The sequence below is a fragment of the Molothrus ater genome, chromosome 6 (assembly GCF_012460135.2).
Source record: "Molothrus ater isolate BHLD 08-10-18 breed brown headed cowbird chromosome 6, BPBGC_Mater_1.1, whole genome shotgun sequence".
Taxonomy (NCBI): Eukaryota; Metazoa; Chordata; class Aves; order Passeriformes; family Icteridae; genus Molothrus; species Molothrus ater.
The window spans coordinates 38,275,012-38,295,141 of record NC_050483.2 but is presented as its reverse complement, the minus strand read 5'-3'; the positions used below and the strand labels follow the sequence as shown (position 1 = coordinate 38,295,141).

At 36.2% G+C, this 20,130-nt stretch overlaps 1 protein-coding gene across 2 annotated transcripts in view; it reads left to right on the top strand.

Annotated features, from left to right (window-relative positions):
- SLC25A21 (solute carrier family 25 member 21) overlaps positions 1 to 20,130 on the top strand; it is a 232,233-nt gene that overhangs the window by 170,685 nt on the left and 41,418 nt on the right. Inside the window, exons 1-2 of one of the 2 annotated variants that reach the window (XM_036384708.1) lie at positions 2,707 to 2,790; positions 4,454 to 4,537. In XM_036384708.1, coding sequence (XP_036240601.1) covers positions 2,786 to 2,790; positions 4,454 to 4,537 — 89 coding nt within the window. In that variant the 5' untranslated portion in view covers positions 2,707 to 2,785. Of the gene's footprint in view, positions 1 to 2,706; positions 2,791 to 4,453; positions 4,538 to 20,130 lie in introns of those variants that run through there. The other variant, XM_036384707.2, reaches the window with a different exon arrangement.

Sequence of the window (20,130 nt, the reverse complement as noted above, 5' to 3'; positions counted from 1 at the left end):
CGTATGATAAAATCCTACTGAGATATGCAGAGAAGGAAAATACAGCTAAGGCTGCCACTCCTTGGCAAGCACTGCAGCCTGGTATAAAGCTTGGTTCTATGAGTCAGTGTTTTTCTTTCCCTCTGAACTCTGTGGTTGACAAACTAGTCAGCAGTGCTGCATAAAAACAGCAAGAAATTCTGGGATTTATGCACAAGGGTCTTTGCAAACCCAGTGGCAAGAATCTGACAAGTCTGGACTGCTCCATATCACACTGTGGTTGTCCTACATAACTGGGTCTTAAATCTCACTATTTGCTTCAATCTAGATATGAAAATACTGATTTCTTTCTTTTAGATTTTAAGATGGCTAAAACAATGTCAATATGAATTAGAAATCTTTCTCCACCCCAGATCAGTAAATAAAATATGGAGGATTTTTAGGTAATGTTGTGGTAAACAGGCTTTAAACACTAAATATCTGGATAATGTAGTAGCAGACGTGCACAAGAAAACTTTGATGAGATATTCAGCAAACATGAACAAAAAATTTAGCAAATTATAGAGGGATGTGAGAGAATCTTTTTTTATAAAGAACATGCATCTATTTGTTCTTCTATAGATATTGATTCTATTAGAAAAGATTACCTAGAGGGCTTTTGCAATAGGAATAGGATCAGAAAAGCATGGTCTGGACTGAGGAGTTTATTGAACTCAGAATTAAATGCTGGCTATTAAAAAACAGACAAGGACTGTGAGTTAGGCATTGGAAACAGATGCATGTGTTTGTGTAGAGTCATTGCTCCACAGCATGATGGATCACTTCTTAAATGATAAGTGGTTCAGAGAAGTGCTGAAAGAACTGAAGCATCTTCTACATTATGGAATTTCAGGCAGAGCCCATTGAGACTTATTGATCAAGGACTGTTATAACCATAAAAAAAAAATGTTCTCTCTCATGCTTGTAAAAGAACAATAATTTAGGTTTATTCTTTTCACAAGTAGAATTTTTAGCATTGATTAGTGTGGGTAAATTAAAATATTTCCCTGGTTTTAGATCATCAGTTTTCAATGCCTTTTGAACAGACCCCAAAACCTCAAATAGTTTTACATGGTTCCCACTTTTTATAGAGATCCCAAACATGTGTCTTCTGCAGTGAACAGGGAAGGACCCCAATGTTCTCTTCTTAAACATTATCAGGGCACTTTGGTATCTAGTGAAGCTACTGCAAAGGTACTGTTCCTTCAAAGGAGACATGGAAGACCAAGCCCTTTGGACTGTTGCTGCAAGCCAGAAAAAGAAAATGTGATGTCCCTCATGGCACAGGAGACGGATGTAGGAACTGCAAAGGGCCGAGGGGGCAGGCAGTAAATGCCTTGGCTGGTCCCAGGTTGGAAGAGACAACATGGGCTGCAAAGTGCCTCCCCCAGCTCAGTGAGCGCTGGGAGTGCTCAGCACCACAGCATTCTGCCCAGAAAGCCAAGAAGCAGGAAAATGACAGGGGAGGAAAGTTAGCCTGATGCTCATTTTTAAAGTGATAAAGCTTGCAGTAAACACATAGTGTGTTGGAGTGTCCAGTGACTTCTGACACTTCTTGGATGCTGGTAGTGAGTAGGAGGTCGTCCATCCCAGCCCTGGGAAAGCATTCCTGCACATATGGCTGTTCAGCATGTCACTGAGGGCTGCCTGCCATCACACTTCAATATTATTAGATCAGAAGTTAGTGCTCCAATGGTATTTAGAGGGGAATTTATCTTTTTTGGTCTACCAAAAGCTGAAAGGATACAAGGCAGACATCCAACTTTCAAAAATGCATGAAATTCAGTGCTTTTATAGTGCTTTTAGAAAGGAACGGGTTTGAAGCAGAGAAAGCCATTACATATCCCACAGTTGTGTTCATTCCTCTAAACAATCATTAAAAACAGGCCAGGCTGGGGTTTTCTTTTAAGGGAATGCTTTAGCTCTTCTGTGTTATTAAGACTACTAATAGAGGCTGCCACTGCTGTTCCCAGGAAAACCAAACATATTTTTCAGCTCTTCCCTGAGCTTCTTATAACAAGTGCTGGTGATCAATTAGTTAGTTCATTAAAAAGTTACACATGATTTTATTGAGGCAAGCAATTCTGAATCAAAGAACCCAATTCGCAGATCTAGGTTGAAGCACATAATTGGCATGTATTTTAGAATTGCTGTTAAAGCTGTAAAATAGATTTACTAGGGAAGGAATGGATCCAAAAACCCTAAAGGAAAGAATATGTTATTTGTGTGACTCAGTGTAACAAATGGACTCATTTAACACTAAAGTCTTATCTATATTAAAACAAATATGTGAAATAAATGTAAAGCTTCTTTGACTTAACTTCTTTAGCAAGAAGTTATTCTTCATCTGATAAAACATAAATTGCCTACGCGATTATTGCATTTCTTATGCCATTACTTACATTATTGCCATAAAAGACGTATTTTTATTGAATAATTTAAATTTAGTTGAGAGGTTGCCAATGTGTAAGCTGTTAAACAGAATTATATAAATATTTTCACTATGTTGTTGAGATCCACTGTGACTCTGGAATTAAAGCCCCAGCTCAACAAACAGTTTTGCGTGCATGATTTAGTGGGGAACCTTACACACATGCAAGTAGGACATTGCTGAGCATTTGCAGGGTGAAAGAGACCAAAGTGCATTATTCAAAGGCTGCTTTAGAAATCGTGGTACTTTTTTGAGTTTACAAGGACGCCAAATCTTGAAACTTGAGGAAAAGTGTTTGGGTTAAGAAAATGTTGTTTTTAAATACTTTGAGAAAGTATGAGGTGAGTTTTTGCAAGTTTCCTTTAAGAAAAAGAAAGACATTTTTAATTTTGAGCTGAGATGTATGAACAATCTTAAGTCTTAAATATATTAAAATGTGCATAGCAACTAGGTTCTGTTATAATTTGGATTGCTTGACTGCCACAATGTAAAAGCTTCTGTAGCTGGTATTGCTGTTGGACTATGCTGATGGCATTGAGGCTTTTTTTTTCAACTATTAGCCTTCCCAAGGGATCTTTTCAGACAAAATGTTATGCACCAGCTCTTATTTGAGTGTAAGCCTCTTGAATAGCATTCTTCTTTCTGCCAACTTGGCAGCAAGTTCTTGTGCTAATAAAAGAGGTTACCCCAGATAGAGATCCCAGATGTGCCTGAACTACTTTTATTAGGACTATGGAGGGACTCAGTGTTTCCTTCTGACTGTTTTAAAAAAGGTGTGGGCTTGCCTTCATAATTGCCCAAAGAATTGCATCACTTGAATTTTTTTCCTCAAATTGAAGAAAATTTTAGCTGTGTTAGCACAGAAATACTGATGTTCAAAACAATGAATGCCTTTTGCCACAATGCAAATGTTGACTTGACCTTACTGAATTCTGTGAGAGAGGAGAAAATCGCTGCTTAACCTTGAGTTAAAAATGCCTTGATTCATTATCTCAGTTAAATGAGATCCAGTATCGTGATCAGAATGAGTAACAATTGATGTTTCTCAGAACAGCAGTGTACCTGTGACAAGTGGTGTACTTGACTGTAATATGAATTATTCCTTGAAACCAGAAATAAAACCAGTATAGTGATTGCCTGATGTAGGGCTATTTTACACTGGAATTGCCAACAGAAATATTCTTTTTATTTTTTAGTGCTATTTGGTAATCAGCAGTTTAAAAAGAAGTTATGTTGCTAAAAATTAATTTAAATATTTCCATTCCATTTACTTGAATGTGCCAGCTGCAGTTTTTAAACTGAAAGGAATAGGATCCTCTATCTGAGATACTTAGTAAAATAATATAGTGTGTTAAATCACTGTTGCTATCCATAAATCATAACAATAAGAAGTTTACAATCTTAAATCATAATCTTGATTTTCCTTTCAAGGCCACAAGCTTCATGTTGAAATTTTTATTGTCAAAATTTAAATAGAGAAAATAAGGTTTCAATTAGAATAATTCATTGCTTGCTTTTATTGTTCATCTTATTATTGAATTATGAAAAATGAATGGTTCTCTAATATCGGCTCATGTCTCTGTTTGATTTTTGTTGTAATTGTGTCAGATATAAAAATGAGCAACACACGATAGTATTACATTCCAGATTTTCAAAAGCAGGGTTTGACTCAAACACTCACATTAGTTTCAGTGGGCTTTGGATCAGGCACAGGGTTAACAGCTTATTTTTCAAACAACTAGAAAGAGGTGTAAATGTCAAAGGTGATAGCTATACTGTGAGTTCCATAAACTACAAAAAAAGTTACTACTAAAGCTCTACTTTTCCTTGGTTTAACAGCTTCTATGAAAACAGTGTTAATAAGTATATCAGGAACAGTATATAATAATGAATCAGAGACATAAAAAAACCCTTTAAAACTCCTTTTATATAATAATTGGAAAGTTAAAAGTGACTTAAAATCCCTGACTTCTCATGCTGTGATGTAAATTGTATTTTTTTTAGGTTCCAAATTCAAAGAGGGAAAACTGATCCAACCAGTTACAAGAGCCTGGGGGACTGTTTTAGGACTATTTTCCAACGAGAGGGGTAAGAGTATATGTTTTTAAAATTGTCAATTTTATGCAACCTTTCTTAATCACCCATTTTCCAGACATTAGATCCTCTTTATATTCCACTCTTCTTTTTGCAATTGCAAGAATTTGGCAGACATAGTCTTACATAACGAGCACAATTTGAAAAGTCTTGATTAGTCTAAATTAGACTCACAATGCCATTTTTGGTTATTATAATATGTCAAAGAATGCACAGCTGCATCGAGACATTGGTGCAAACCCTGCTTCAGCACTGGAGCAGGATGGCTGCTATTCCAGTGTATTCCAGTGTATTCCAGTATCTTCACTCGTGTGTCTTGTCCTGGTTTAGTAAGCAGCTCGGGCTGAGTGTATCACCTGTTTACAAGCTCTGATGAAATGGAATTCCCAGTTACCTGTGGGAGACAATGTTTGCAGGACCTGTGTAAGCAAAATTCCACAGCTTTTCAGTTTGACAGAATATGGCAAAAACAGGTATGTTCATCAGTTACTTGAATCATACTGGCATCATAAGGTACTGCTGCTCTAAGCCTGAGCTCTTCTAAGGGACTTGGGTTCTGATCCAGAAAGGCATTTAAATACAGGCTTAATTTTATGAGCAGTCCAGTTAAAGCCAGTGAATGTAATGGGATCAATCATATGCTTAAAGTTAAGCCTGTTATCCACAGGAGATCTTTGGAAGCTAGCCTTTAATCAAGGTAACTCTAATTAGTAAAACCCAGCTTTGAGTAGCTGGCAGGCTTTCCATAGACTTTTTTAATACCATAGCAACCCAATTTTTTTTTTTATCCATGTATCACAGCATCAATTTGTTTGGAAAAGACCTCTGGATCATGAGTCCAACTTAAATATTCATCAAAATGGAACTGCTCCTGTATGTAGTGGCAGAGATGCTGGGTATGGAGGCAGCATAGGTGCAGTGAGACATTGACTTCTTGCATCCACAAGCTGCACTGGAAAAACAGAGATGAGATGAGCAGTGAAAATTAATAACTAGACCAGTTTTGTTTCTTGCAGTGAGATTTAGCTAAGCTAAACTACCTAAGCACATCCATATAGAACCGGATGGTTTGAAGTGAGAAAGTAGGGACATACAAAGAAGTTTCATTATTGTGTTGGAAGAAGAAGTTGTTGCAGATGCCCTTATTAGTTGCAAATTCATTTTTGTTGAGAAATTAATGTTATGTTTTTTCACTACAAAAGACATTAAAAAGTTAAAAGCTGAAAAGATTCCACACAAATGATAATCTGTGGCTTCTGAGTTTTTCCAGGCTGAGTTAATATTAACTTGTATTGCTTCTTGAAAGAAAACTATTGAGGTATTAATATTTATGATAATGTAGAACTATTTTTAAATAGAAAACTAGTTTCAATATTTAAGTCAGTGAGTATGAAAACAGTGTTTATCTCATCCCAATTCACTAGTATTTTTCATATCTGGAGAAAGAGTCTAAATCAAGAGACACTTTCCAAGATAATTCACTATTTTTTTCATTCATTGGTTTTTTCCTATGGAACTCTTTTGCCCTGATACTGGAAATAAACCAGAATATATTTAATGTTTGTAACAAGTCATGAATCTGTGAGCAGGAAAAAGAAAATGATTACATGAAAATATTATATATTTAAATCACAGTTTAGCAATGGATTAGATCAAATTTCTGTTGGGCAAGAGCTAATACAGAGTTTTACTTGTCTGTTTCAAAAGCAGTCAATACTCAATTCAAGCAGTCAATACAAGCAGTCAAAAAGCAGATGTCATGAGTACCTGTTTTTCTCCAGGAAGATAGACAGAGGCAGAAATTCACATTGAAAGACATCAGTAGTAAGCACTAGGAAAAAGAATGAGATAAAAAATCTCCGATGAATTATAATGTTAAATTTCAGATAAAAATAAGAAAAGAAATCAGTTAATCCTGAAAAACCTGTATGACTCCATGAGTCTTTCATTCCTGTCTTCACAAGTTGTCTGGTTTTCTGGAGCATGGTGATTACGACAGCTGTGAAGGAAGTGATGGTGGAATGTGAATTATTTTAGTTTGTGGAAACCTTTAATCCTGATAACCCATTCCTCATGGGGCCACAAAAATATGCAGAAGAGAGCCCCAAGAAAGCGCTTCACATTTAGATACTAAGCAAACAAAATCAGTTTATGAGGTGTTCAGACTCAGGTGTGTAACTCTGTAAGTAGGGTATAAGAAACTCATTTATGCCCCATGTTTATTTCATATTGGCAATAGGAAACACCCCCAATGGTGTGTGGCATTTTCTGAAAATATCTAAATATCTTAATCTATAAAGAGTTTAGGCATAAACTAAAGTGGAAAGAACTAAATTAAACGAAAAAGGGTTTAGGCCTCTTTCTCCAGCACTCTGAATTCCCTTTTGGAGCTGTGATTTTATGTTAAATTGACTAAAAAAACCCCTAACTAAATAAAGAAACACACTGGTAAAAGAAGTGTTACTAATGGCCTGTCCCTGAAAATGTTTACATTTGGGAATATTGCTTATGCTGATTTGTACTTAAATTTTTCAGTAGTAGCAACTAAGGTAAGCCAAAATGTCAAAGCCCAGTTCAGGTGAGGCACTTCATTGTGCCTTAATTTTTTGACCTTGTTATGTTGAGGTTAAGTATGCAGAGTCAGCCTAGGAATTTTTTATTTTTATGAACACATATGCAAATGATTCATTTGCTGCAGTGACTCTTAATGAAAATCAACCAGTACTATATTGCTACAGCATCACTGGAGCAATCTGGTGATTTCATGGAAAGCTTCGTCACAAATAACTGCCAGAATTCTTTAACCATCCCTCTGATTTTGTCCTCATTGCAATGAAAGAAGAGAGGAAATAATTGTCTAATCACTAACAGAACACTGTCCATTTCAAAGAATCAGAAAACTCATTCATCTTTACAAAACACTAGAAATCTTTGAACAAAACAAAACAAACAAACAACAACCAAACAAACAAAAGTAAAACAAACAAACCCCAAAACAAAAAAACAACCAAACAAAAAAAAACAACAGGAAGTTCTACAAAAACTCCCTTCCCCCAAACTTTGAGTATCTCTTTAACTGGAAATACATTTTCTTCATGGGGAATTAAATTCTTCAAAGGAGGATCCATCCCTTGAACTCTTTTCTTGTCTTACAAGAAAATGGGAGCCACAAAACATAAAATTTAATTGAGACTCACTAAACGAAGGCTCAGTTGAGCAGACCATTAAAGGTCACATAGCTTTCTTTTAAAGGGAGGCAGAACTATTAACTTCAGGGATTTTGTGAACTTGTTTTGGGAGCATCCAGTCACTACCAATTGCACAGGAGCTGCAGTGGTGGGAGTCCTCTCAGGTGATGAGCAGCCTCTGCTCAGCTGGATTTGCTAGGAGCTGTGCTGTAAAGGTTCTCTGGTTTCACTTATGAGATGATGCATGAATTGACAGATCTTTGACAGTGAGGTAAACCCACCAGGAGCATGTCTGTTTATTGAGGAGTGACAGCTTTATAGCCAACATAAAAATAATCTGATGCTTATTGGGAAAAATGTTTGGATACAGGATTAACTCAAAGCATTAATAGAGAAAACTTGTCATTCTCTGTAGATCCTACAAATAACATTTTAGATTGTGTTAAATGACTGATCTTTACTGCATTTGTACTCACTTGCTTTTTTTTAGATAGTGACTTAAGTTGGAATTTAAAATGTAAGAATAAACCAATGTTCTAGCTGAATGTATATGTTGTATCTATATTAAAGACACATGGTGTTGTGTCTCATATTAAGAATGGAAAATTATGCCCATCTGCATTGTCTTAATCTGCAGTTACAGCATTAAAATGATGGATGCTTTTATTTCAAGTCTGTAAACAACTTTTTATAAACTTGGATTTTCATGGGCTCATAGTTTTAACAGTAAATGTTCTGGGTTATAGTTGGGTTTTTTTGGGACACTCAGTCAAGGAACCTGTTACTTTCTCATTTGTTAACATGCCTGAAATAGGAAGGGTAGTAGTGTTCTGTATTCCAGTTTTATAATTCAACATTTCAATAAGTTACAGTTTAAAGTGCTTGTTAGCCTTTCTTAGAGCTAGATGGTCCTGGGAAAGTTCAAAACACAATTGTCATTAATTTGAGACTTCACTACTTCTGCTGAGTTATTTGATTATTTATGTTTAATTTGCTTTGGGAAGGAGCAATTACCTCCACATTTACACAGTCCAATAGCTTTATAATTATTCCTATCTTGTTCTCAGCACCACCTTACCTCTCTTGTACCTATAATTGTCTGTATGACCACACACAACTTTTTTTTAATAAGCAGCGCTCTGAGTCATACGTTAATGGGGTTATAAACCTGCACAAAACTTGTCAGCTATGGGTGGAGTATGTGGGAGAACAGCCAAGACTAAGCAGGAGCTGGATGAGTGCAGAGTCATCAGCAAACATGCAGAAGCTGGAGGGCTCCTGCTTGGTGTGATATCAGCGATGATGCATCAATTAAGGAATTTGTTAGCACTCTCCTTTGTCTTGCCTTGTATGTCATGGTAACAAGTGTTGGAGAGACTGCAGCAGTGCTCTTGAGGCCTGGCTTTCCCACCTAACTTCAGAAGACACTCTGCTGCTGCTAGATGCCAGCAGGTCAGGGAAGGAGACTGGCAGAGCTGGCAGCCATGCAGGCAAACACCAGTCTCTGGCACTCACCAACATCATCACTGACCATTCCTGCTCCTAAATAAGGGTTGCACAGGATACAAATACTGAAATTTCCAGCCAGGTAGGCATGACATTGTCAGTCATGCCAAAAATCCCTTTTCCCAGTGTGCATTTATAAAGGAGAGATTAATTTCAGCTTACTAGAGGCATAAATTCTTGTGGTATCGAAAGACCAGACTTAAGGGTCTGCTTTCAGTGCTCTGAGGGAAGAAGAACTTGCAGATTAAGATGTTATTTCCCACACACAAAGAGCTATCTGCCCCACTCTTTAGTTTCTCGTTAGCACTTCAGACCAGGAGGAGCAGAAATGAACTTGGACCCATGACTGCTTGCTACATTCAAGAATCTTATTTCTTAGTAGAGACTCACCTACACTGACAGTTTCAGAAACTGTGATCTTGCAAACTGAAGCACAGATACCTTTTCTGCCTCCTCTTCAGCAACAGTAACTTCAATCTGAGCACTGAGGAAAGTCTGCTAGCACTTGTACTTCAAGAGAAGAAAAATCTATATATAGATCCATCTCTCTTCAAGTCCTACTGGCCTGTCTCACACTTACAGGCTCTTAATACTTGTACCAGCCTTGCTAAAGTGAGCCTGAAGATAGTAAAAAAAAAAAGCACTACACCACCAAAATGTCTATCTGTATATTTCCTGATGCATCCACATAGTTAATAGTATGTTGCTAATTTTTCGTCTTTTCATCTGTCATGTTGTTGAATTATTCTGTGGATTACATTATTCTACATTGGCATCTTCTTGCCATACTATTGTCTTTATTGCAGACTTCACTAAAAACCTGTAATTTAGAGTATCAGAAATAATTACCACATTCCTTTGTGAAATAATATAATCCAAAATGTAAAGTGTCAATTGAGTTCTATAAAAATTGTTGAATTGAGAATTCTAATTAAAGAAAAACAATGCCTTAGCATCGACTAGGTGTCCCACAATCAAAGAATTTCAGAATGTCTCCTAGCTAATTAGTAAGAGTTGCTTCTTTATAGTCCACGACGTATATATGCAGAGTGATAGATCTTCTTTCCCTAAAACTGTTCTTATGCCAATTACTGTCACTTTACCCCTTGGTCTACATGGACCTATGTGCAATATCTGGTCTTACTGTTTTCAGTTTCATTTCCTTGTCTCTATTTTATCTGCACTTGTGTCTTAAAACCAGAAATTTTATTCTTACTCTGAATGGGTTCTGAGACATAAAATTTAAATTATGGTATAGCCTTGAATATAGTAATCATAAAGACTACTTTCAAGATTATAGGAATGCATAAAATTTCACTGTCAGAATTTCCATGATCATTTACTTTAACATATTGATTTATATTATACTCAAAAGGCTTTAGATCAAATATGACCACGAAGAAGACATCTTTTGTGTATTTATGTGAAGGTGATGTGCATTAGGCTTTCTTTTGTATATAACCAATTCTTAATCCAGTGCCAACAATTCTAGGTGGCTGGATGCTTTTGCAACACTAATGAGTCACAAAATAAAGGTGATACTTGTTTTTTTAACCAATGGGTCTCAAAACACTTCACAGAAGAAGGAAGTACCATTATCTCAAATGTACAGATGGGCATATTGATTTGTAAAGTGAGTCAAGTAGAGTCAAGTAGACCTGGATTGGAGTATGCCCAAGGGTGGTTCTCACAGAGCAGCCTGATAACATGTTGCTTATTTGGCCCCTTGTAGCACCTTAATTTCAAAGCTCTGAGCAACACGTGTTGGACACAAAATTGCATTATTTCATACAGGTTCAGTATCAATAATTGAGTCGTTTTCTGGAGACTTAATCAGCAGCTCATTTTATGAAGTAGCTGCCTGAGAGCAGCCATGGATGTAGTGGCAGGTTCAGGCCTGAAGCTGGATCTCCTGAGTGCAAGGCGAGCTCCCTGCTCCACAGCCCGCACTGTCTCCAGAGTCAGCAGTGTTTACTGATGTTACTGTCATGAGGTTTTCATCATCCCATTCAGGCAAGAATTCTCTGCTCCTGACTGGAGGTTCCCTACCCCCATCTTCATATGTTAACACTTGAAAACATAAAAAAATGGCTTTGGAATGTGAAAAACTTTATGTGTGTAGCTGTCTGAAATACACTGAAGTTACGGTGGTGTAACTAAGGGCAGCATTTGACTAACCACATTTTTATTACTGACAGACACACATTTTACTTGCAAAATTTAATCTGGTATATATGGCAACGCAGTAAACAAGAACACTCTTTTAAAGAGAATAATTTCTGAGAATCATGTGCTTAAAAATGAAATACATGCTTATTTATTTCCTATAGGAACAAAACACAATAAAATCATGCAAATCTTAAAAGCATCTTAGAAGTAAACAGGCCAGACATTAACTGGCATTAGTTGTTTTCATTTGCTAATGCCACTTGAGGTACACTCACACTGGGTGTAGGATCTTCATTTTGTAAAGGTTCAAGTTGTATTTTTTTTCAAGTATTTTCATAATCGTATCGTTTTAGCCTTAAAGAAATGATTTCTCATATGTCTTGTTTTCTAATACTATAATATATATAGAAATCATTATAACATTAGTATTTATAGCAGTAGCTCCCTGGAATCAGATGACTGCATCATAAGATGCTTATGTTAAAGAAGTAAAAAGATACCTACAAGAATTGTTTCAGTCCTTTTTAATCCATCTACTCAGAAGGTCAATGTAATTAAATTGTTTAATCCTTATTATCTTAACATTCAAGGATATTTGTCATTTTGCCACATTAGGTTCGTGATGGTTTCAAACATCATGTTTAAATAGATCAGTGTGATAATTGTGCTTATAATAAACCTTCTATTAGATCTAGTATGTAGAAAACACCATAGTGTGCTTTATCATCAAATTCGCTGAATGTGTTTAAGTTCTCTGAAAGTGAAGAATTTGTCTGCCAAATTTGGTAGCCCAGGAAAATGGCCATGAATTTCTCCTGCTTCAGTAGCTGGCTCAGTGTGAAAGACTGCTGTGCTTCAAGGGGTGAGCTGCTGTGACATTCCCTGGTGCTCCAAGCAGGGGTTTGCTCCTGGCACCCTGATGGAGACATTTCTGCGTGGCACTGTTCCCCTCACTTCAGGCAGGGACATGGTGCTGCCTCTGAGCCCTGAAACCTGCGTGCCTCGGTGCCGCTGAGCTGGGAGCCACCTAGAGTTAGAAAACTGGGAAGAGCTCGTACAGGCTGTGCCGTGCGTGTTGTCCCCCTCCACGGCTTCCTTGGCTCCCCTAGGGCTGTATGAAAATTTCAGCTAGCGAGAATTTTTCAGGCTAGGAACCAAGGAACCAAGTCCTCTCAGGGTTTAGTTACAGCCAGGGCTGCATATCCCCTGAACAAAGATTTCAGGAATTACTGTTAAATGGCAAATTAAGCTTAAGCCATACTTTTGGATCATGCTGCTTTTTTGGGGATCTGTCCCTAAAAATCTTGCTTGTTCTGATATGATATCTCTTAAGTGCCATTAAGTCTCCAGAACTGAAACCTGTATTTAAACATGAGAAACTGATTCAAACCAGGATGGAGAGATGGGGGGGACTGTGTCTCAAATCTGAGCTGAGGCAAGGCTGTCATGCCCAGTTACAGGCAGATAAAAAAATCTGAAATCTATCTGAAAACTCTTTCTTACCAAAGGAAAAAAGCTCTGAAATTTGATGATTGTCAGTAGTCAACTCCAAGAATTAGCTATTTTTCAGTTATGTAAATCTAGCCATTGCATTAAACATGTCATAAACACGGTAGAGGAGGCATCATGAGGTGCAAAATTAATTGCAGGTACGTGACTGTGTTTCTTTAAAAGTCAAGTAGTTATTTACTTCTCTGTAATTTGGGCTTCTGTTAGCTATTATTTGATAACCTCTTCTTTAAAATAAAAATTCCACTGTATGAAGGAAAAAAAAAGTGACCACAGAACAGATAAATCATTTTTATGTCCTTAGAACAGCTGACTTCACACTTTTATTACATTGTTTGAAATAGCATCTTTTCATCTGGAAGGAATCAGTTTAAAATGTGATTGTCAACACAACAAAACCAGCTTTCTGTTTAAAATGGCTGCTTGTGAAGCTTAGAACTACACTTTTGCCAGGATTTTCTTTACAGACTTTAGTTACTAGAACCAAGAGATTTTAGATGGGATGTTCACAGGAAATACCTGGCAGACAGCATAAAATGCAAAGTAAAGCATTTTTATTTTAGTTGTAGAAGCATGCCTGTGAAAATGAGTAACAGTGTTTTAGGTCAAAAGCTTTGTTTTTCAAATAAAAGTTTTCTAAGCTGTAGTTTGAAGTGGGTGAGAGAAAAAGTTCTCATTAATTTTTTTGTGTCCTGACCTAAGTAACCAAACCATGTACACTTAGCATATTTCTTAGACTATATCTCATACTTATTTATAATGGCACTATTGTATCTCTGTCTAATCTGAGTGTCTTTACCTCATTTAAATTCATTTCTTTACTGGCTATGTCTGAAAACACAGCTTTGTCTCTTTTATACCAATCCTTTTAATTACTATAGTCCACAATTTTTTATTTGTATGTAACTTAGATTGATTTGAACAACTAGAATTTTTTACATATGTAAAAATGCAGATCAAGATTCTATGCCACATCAAGTACTTTATTCAGTGATAAAACATTTTCACTTCAGAAATAACTGAGCTCTTTACATTATATACATTTGCTCATTATTTTAACTGTAAATTACAAAGCTGTAGTAAGACTATGACAAACTATTGGATTAAGTAGAATTTTTTCAATAATCATAGTTTTCTTATTTTCAGGGTAGATTAACTGCATATTACTTACAATAGTTTTAGCAACAATTTTGTATTATTAAGAGTGGAGGTCTCTTCAATTTTTTTCCTAGTAAATTACTTTGTTTTCTTTTTTAATGTTGGAAGTTAAAATGCATTATATGAGAAACTTCTAAAATACATCTTTGTTAGGAAGATTTGTTGTTGAGCCATAGAGCTGCCATGGCAGCAGTAACTGCTGGGTATGCTGATCATTCATCCCTGACACCACCACCAGCCCCTCTTCTCTTTGCAATGTTCTTCACCCAAACTGAAGTCTTCTGTATATCATGCTTCACATTCTGAAAGAAATTTAGTAATCCAGATGTTGAGATTATCCATGCTTAACCATAAATATTCCTCCAAAACAGTGTGCCAAATCAAAATAAAAAGGCAATGTAAATAATTACGAATATTTGACAGCTACATAGATTTTCCATGGAATGCATCTTAAATAAAACAAGATTAAATGGAATTAGCATGTAGTATGGAAATATTTTAGAAGAGTGCGTTTCTGTATAATGCTAACTCATAGTTCAGGGCACATTGCATTCCATATGACTCAGAGAATCGAACTGTGAAAAATAAATAGTTTATTTTGCTTGTTATGTTATTGGCCTCGTCAAAGAAAATAAAATTCTAAATACATATGGGGTTGGGGTTTTTTTAGTTTTCATGTTCTTTGCTTATGCAACTTACGGCATGCTGTGGTTTCTTTACCCTATAAATATCAATACTAGCTTTAATGCAATAAAAATAGTTTTATTTCATTCCAAAACTGTCTACATCAAGTGTAGTGTATGTCTAACACGCTGCATCTCCTTGCAGGAATGCATGCATATAAGCCCAGATAAAGTGCACCATTGCATTCTGTCTATCCAGCTGGAGAGCTGCTTTCACTGTGAGCCAGCAGGCACTTCATAGTCAATTTCTGAAGTTTTCAAGCAGCATATGAGGCAGTAATTCTGACCGAAGCATTGGCTCCAGTTATGAATACAAGCTCAATTCTGATGGGTTTTTTTATATTGCTTGCCTTCAGTGTTCGTCTATTTTTGTGTATTTTAGCTCTGCCTGAACTTGTATACGTGCTGTTTTGTAGCTGACTATCATACACTGGTTGTCTCAAAAAAACAGAATGATTTTTTAGGGTTTATTTCGTTCTGAAAAATTGAACTTTTCCATAGTAAATAAACACCTCTGAAGCATAGGAATTAGGTAGCCAAACCCTATACTTCCCTTCACTGTTCTCTGTAGAGTTAAACTCTGTGGCTGGGATAAATGCTTCTACAATCCTGCTGCCTCCTAATCTAGATAGGGGCTCAGACCACTTACCATTAAAACATTTATTAATTAAACTATTTTTTTGTAATTTTAATCCCACACAAACTAACTTTATATCCTGACTTAAGAAATTAATTTAGATAAATGTACCTTCTTTAATTTGTAAAACCCTTATTGCAACAAATTATATATTCCATTTATGTCTTAATTCAGCTATTTTTCTGTATAAAATACTTCGTAAAAAATGTCTTAGGTATTTTAAGAGCTGATTTTCTGCACTACATTTATTGGAAATATCATCTGTCTTCAATCTGATTTACCATTTAGTATATAGATAGTATTTATTCTTTTGATTGCTACTGTGATTTAGATGACTAAATCTGGCCTAATTTTTGTGGATAAAAGTGAATTACTAGCTAGTCAGCATTTCAGCTTTTGTTTTAAAATATTCTCACATATATGTCTCTGTGTTTGAAAATGCAAAATTGTATAAAAATACTTCATCTCATTTTTTTCATACTTCCTTTATAAATGGGTAATTTAATTTAAGCATCAAAATTCACTTAGCTTTTCTTTAAGAAGTATGTAAAAGGGCAAGCCAAAACTTTCAGTTACATTTTAAAAGCTCCTGTGCAAATTAAATATGGGAAATTAAAAGGAAAAATAAAATATCTCTGACCACTCATGTTGATAGTTGCAAGTAATTAATAACTTTCAAAGCTGTAATATAACAACAAGAAAAATGAGTGTATTTTTGTACAAATAGCAATTTTCTTCTACTTTCTTCAAAATTCTATAATTATAATTTTATCTAGTGTTACATAAAGAAAAAGGGTAAATGTCAATTCAATATGTTCCTGAAAACAGTTGTATTGGTTTAAAAGGTGAAAACTTGGCTAGCGAGCAGTTTAATATAGGGAAAGTTGCAAAATGCTAGGAATCAGTGGCAGGAAAGTTTTCTTAGCATCCTGTTTGGGAAAATGCAGGTTTTAAAGTAGGTCTTTCTAAGCTACTGTGAGGGAATGCTTGGAATTTTGTCTTTCTACCGAAAAGGATTGGTTTTCCCTTGATTGTCATCAGTTTGCTAGGTTGTCCTGCTATTTAAGCTATTAAAGACTGGTGTGCTGCTTGGTCTCAGGTGATCCATAAAAAGGAATGAAGCCTTGGGAAGGTAAACCACCACCAGACTGGCTTGGTGTATCAGCCTTCCATGACGGAAGGTCTTTGTTGAGAATTGTTGGCAATTCCAGCAGTTTCCAACTGAAGATAAGAGCCAGCGTTCTCAGATAATGCCCTCGATCACACACCTGATGACAGACTCCTGCATGCAAGTTTTTTCAGGTGCTATGTTTGCTCAGCAATCCCTCAGTGCCAATCTTTTCTAAATGGTGAGCAGCTCCCGTCAGTAATGGACATCAGCCATTAGGCTCGTAATATTTGTCATAGATCAGGTTACAGCTTTGTTACTGCACTGTGATGAATGGATGCTGTTATGCTCAAAGAAAATAAGTGCTATAAATTTAGCAGTCAGTACTAAGTGAGTTGGTACTTTAGGGGCCTGATTCGCATCCTTCTGAAGTCAGTGGAAACTATTCTGTTGGCTAAAGCCTTAATAGCAATTTTTTTTTCCCTTTTAAGGAGCACATCCCAGGGCTGCCATTAAGATACAGTTCCTCCTTCCTTACTATATGCAAGTTTACACCTAAACAGTAATTTTATGGGAACTCTTACTTTACCTGTGATTAATGCTGATTTTCTGTGCAAATATTTGGATTAAATGTGGAAGCATAAAGAGAATTGACCACAGGACTTGAAAGATCACTCATGAGCTAATCAGAAATGAGACTGAAGGGCTCAGAACTTCATACAGTATTTCTTAAAGATTTTTTTTTTCAGGATCATCCCAGTAATTCCTACACCAGGTTTTGAACCTTGTGCTCTGATTTATAGCTTTCTTTGCTTGTTGGCATTATTCTGGAAGCTTCTCTGAATGAAGATGAAGTTTAAAAATTATTAAGGACAATAGAATCGGTCTGTGGCCAAAGACTGAATTGTATTTCATGCTTTTTGCAAATGTTTAGGAAAGTTCAGATAGTACCTAAATAACTTCTAATTCATTAAAATAATTTCTGGTGACATCAAGATGATGAATTTTCTTTTTATATTCCAGGGTATAGGAATATAGGTATACATATGAAAAATAAGGCACAGTTTTAAGGTGTAAGCCATACAAGCATTACACTTTGTTTGTTACCAGCCTTGTGTGGACAACAGTTTAAGCTGTGTAGGGGCTACTAAAATGCTCACATCCGTGAAAGTTCTGCATAACTTTTTAGTTACTGGCTAGAATGTTTGCTATAGCAACTCCACTTTCAAATGACCTAACAGATATCCTGCTCCTGGGAGAGGAACTATCATTTTACTGTAAGATATATGGCAGTATGTTAAATGCTTAAATGTTTATGCTTATTTTTACCTTAAAATTGATCCCCTCAAGTTCAACCTGTAATGGCTATACAGACTTCATTTTCATACTCTAGCTAGTGGCATGATTACAGAAAGATTTATTCTTTCCCATTGCTTTGTAAATGTTAGTGCCCTCATTTGTGCTTCCAGTGAGATGACCTAAATCAGATATAGAAAGGAAAACGGGTATAAATATATCAAAAAATGTAGGAAGAGAAGGGTCAATAGTAGAAATACACTAAAACTTGTACAGCTTGGTGTATTAATGCTGAGATACTTCCTAAATGAAATGCATTCTTAGGGAGTATTTGATAGAGAAAGGGTCTGGGGAACTGTGGAAGTAAGAAGAGCAAAAAGAGAAGGAAAGAATTCTGTACCAAAAGATTACACAAATATGTCCTTGTTGCTGTATGTAAGCAATAGTATTTGGTTTTCAATTTCAAGAGAGCGAATTTGAATGCAAACTAAATTGTGCAGATCCTGGTTCTTATTGCTTAGACTATACAAATGCTCAAACACTCCACTTAAAAAAAACAAACAAAAAAAAAATCCAGGATTTTTGAGCAGTATAATCTGCTGCTGCTTGCCTGCTCCTCAGAACCTTCTTTGATTCCTTTTGTACCAGGTAAGTAACTTAACTTAATTCAAAATGAAGCTCACGTTGCCTTCCTGAGCAGAGCGTGTAAATTTGCTTCTGTCCTGCTGGGTGATCATTATATATAGTCTACAGTGCCGTGGGCTCTATATAAACATTTCACCATTTCCACATTCATTAGTGACCTGCAAATTTACAGATTGTTTACCAAGTTTTTCTGCACTACCTCTCTAAGATTTTTCTGGCATATTACCTAAGCCTGTGTTTAAGACATTATATTAAATTACACACTTCTTAATTTTACAGTTGCCCTAAGTTTTAAGATGTTCAGCAAGAGAAGCAGAATTTAGACACCTGTAATTCTGTCATATGTGTGGATTGTGACAACAGATGTCTAACTGGCATTTCTACAAGTCTACGTGGAAATTGTATAAGATTTGAATTCAGAGAAGACTGTAGAAAGTACCTATAATATATGGGTTAATCACTATCTATTATTCTATTTTTCTTATTTTTTTTAATTGCAGTTCTTTTCATTTGTGAAATCTAGATAGAGTTTTCATTGTCAAAGAAAATGTTCCAGATAGCAATGGTGAAATGTGAGGATGCCTGATAGCATTCCAGCTAGCCTTGGATGTCTACATTTCCTACCTTAACTGATGCATGACCAAAGCTTCTGCTTCTGTGATTCATATGAGACCACTTTATAAACACCTGTGAATGGAAATTCTCTCACAGGAAGAAGTTAATTAAAAAGTGCTTATATATGTGTAACTATAACAGAAACATCCAAATGACACTGCTTGCCCATCACTGAAAAACAGCTGAACTAAGAATTCTGTTAGCCCTCAGGGTTTGCTACTGACTTCATATGTTTGCTTGACAGTATTTCATCAGAAAAGAAACTAAACTAAGCACCTATTTGTGTTTAGCAGAACTTTCTATAAGCCTGAGAAGTGTGGGACAAAATCTGCTTTGTCCTTAGAGCCAGCCACAAAGCTTGCTTAGCAGCCTAAGAGAGATCATCATCCTACCCAGAGGAGACTTAAACAATAAAGCTGGCCGGAGTGCTGCAGGGAGGAAGATGTGGTCAGAGCACCACCATGTGTGTCCACAGATCTCCACAAAGTCCTGCCAGGACAGACCCTGAGACAAAGGGCTACATGTTGCAACTTAGAGTGTGGGCAAGGCACCATGACTGGGAAACTGAAAGAACAGCTACTGTAAAGCCATGAGATTAATTGCTTATGAATGAAGCTGATTATAAAACCAGTCCTGAACAAATACATTTCACTTAAACCAGAACATCTGTACCAATAGTTCTACTGCTCTAAAATCCAATGCTACTATTTTTCTAAATTGTGATTATTCTTTCAGTTGAGAAAAACAGAATTAACACAAATTAAACCACTCTTTTTGGACCATACCAGAAAACTTGGATTTGATACTGATGAGACCAAAAAAAAAGCCATGTCTGGATAATGACATCATCACCTAAGCCTAAAGCTCTTATTGTAAGAAGGGTCATGCAGTTGTCAGGTGGAGACAACTGGTAGGCTCCATCAATCAACTTGTAAGCATTTCCAGATCATGCCTAAAACACACCCATATGGTTGGGTTCCTCATAAAGTAAGGTTGCATCTGCTACTTTGTTTTTTAGAAACAACAGCCTCTGAAATATATTCTCCTTTATACAATGGCCTAAAGGGCTTGAC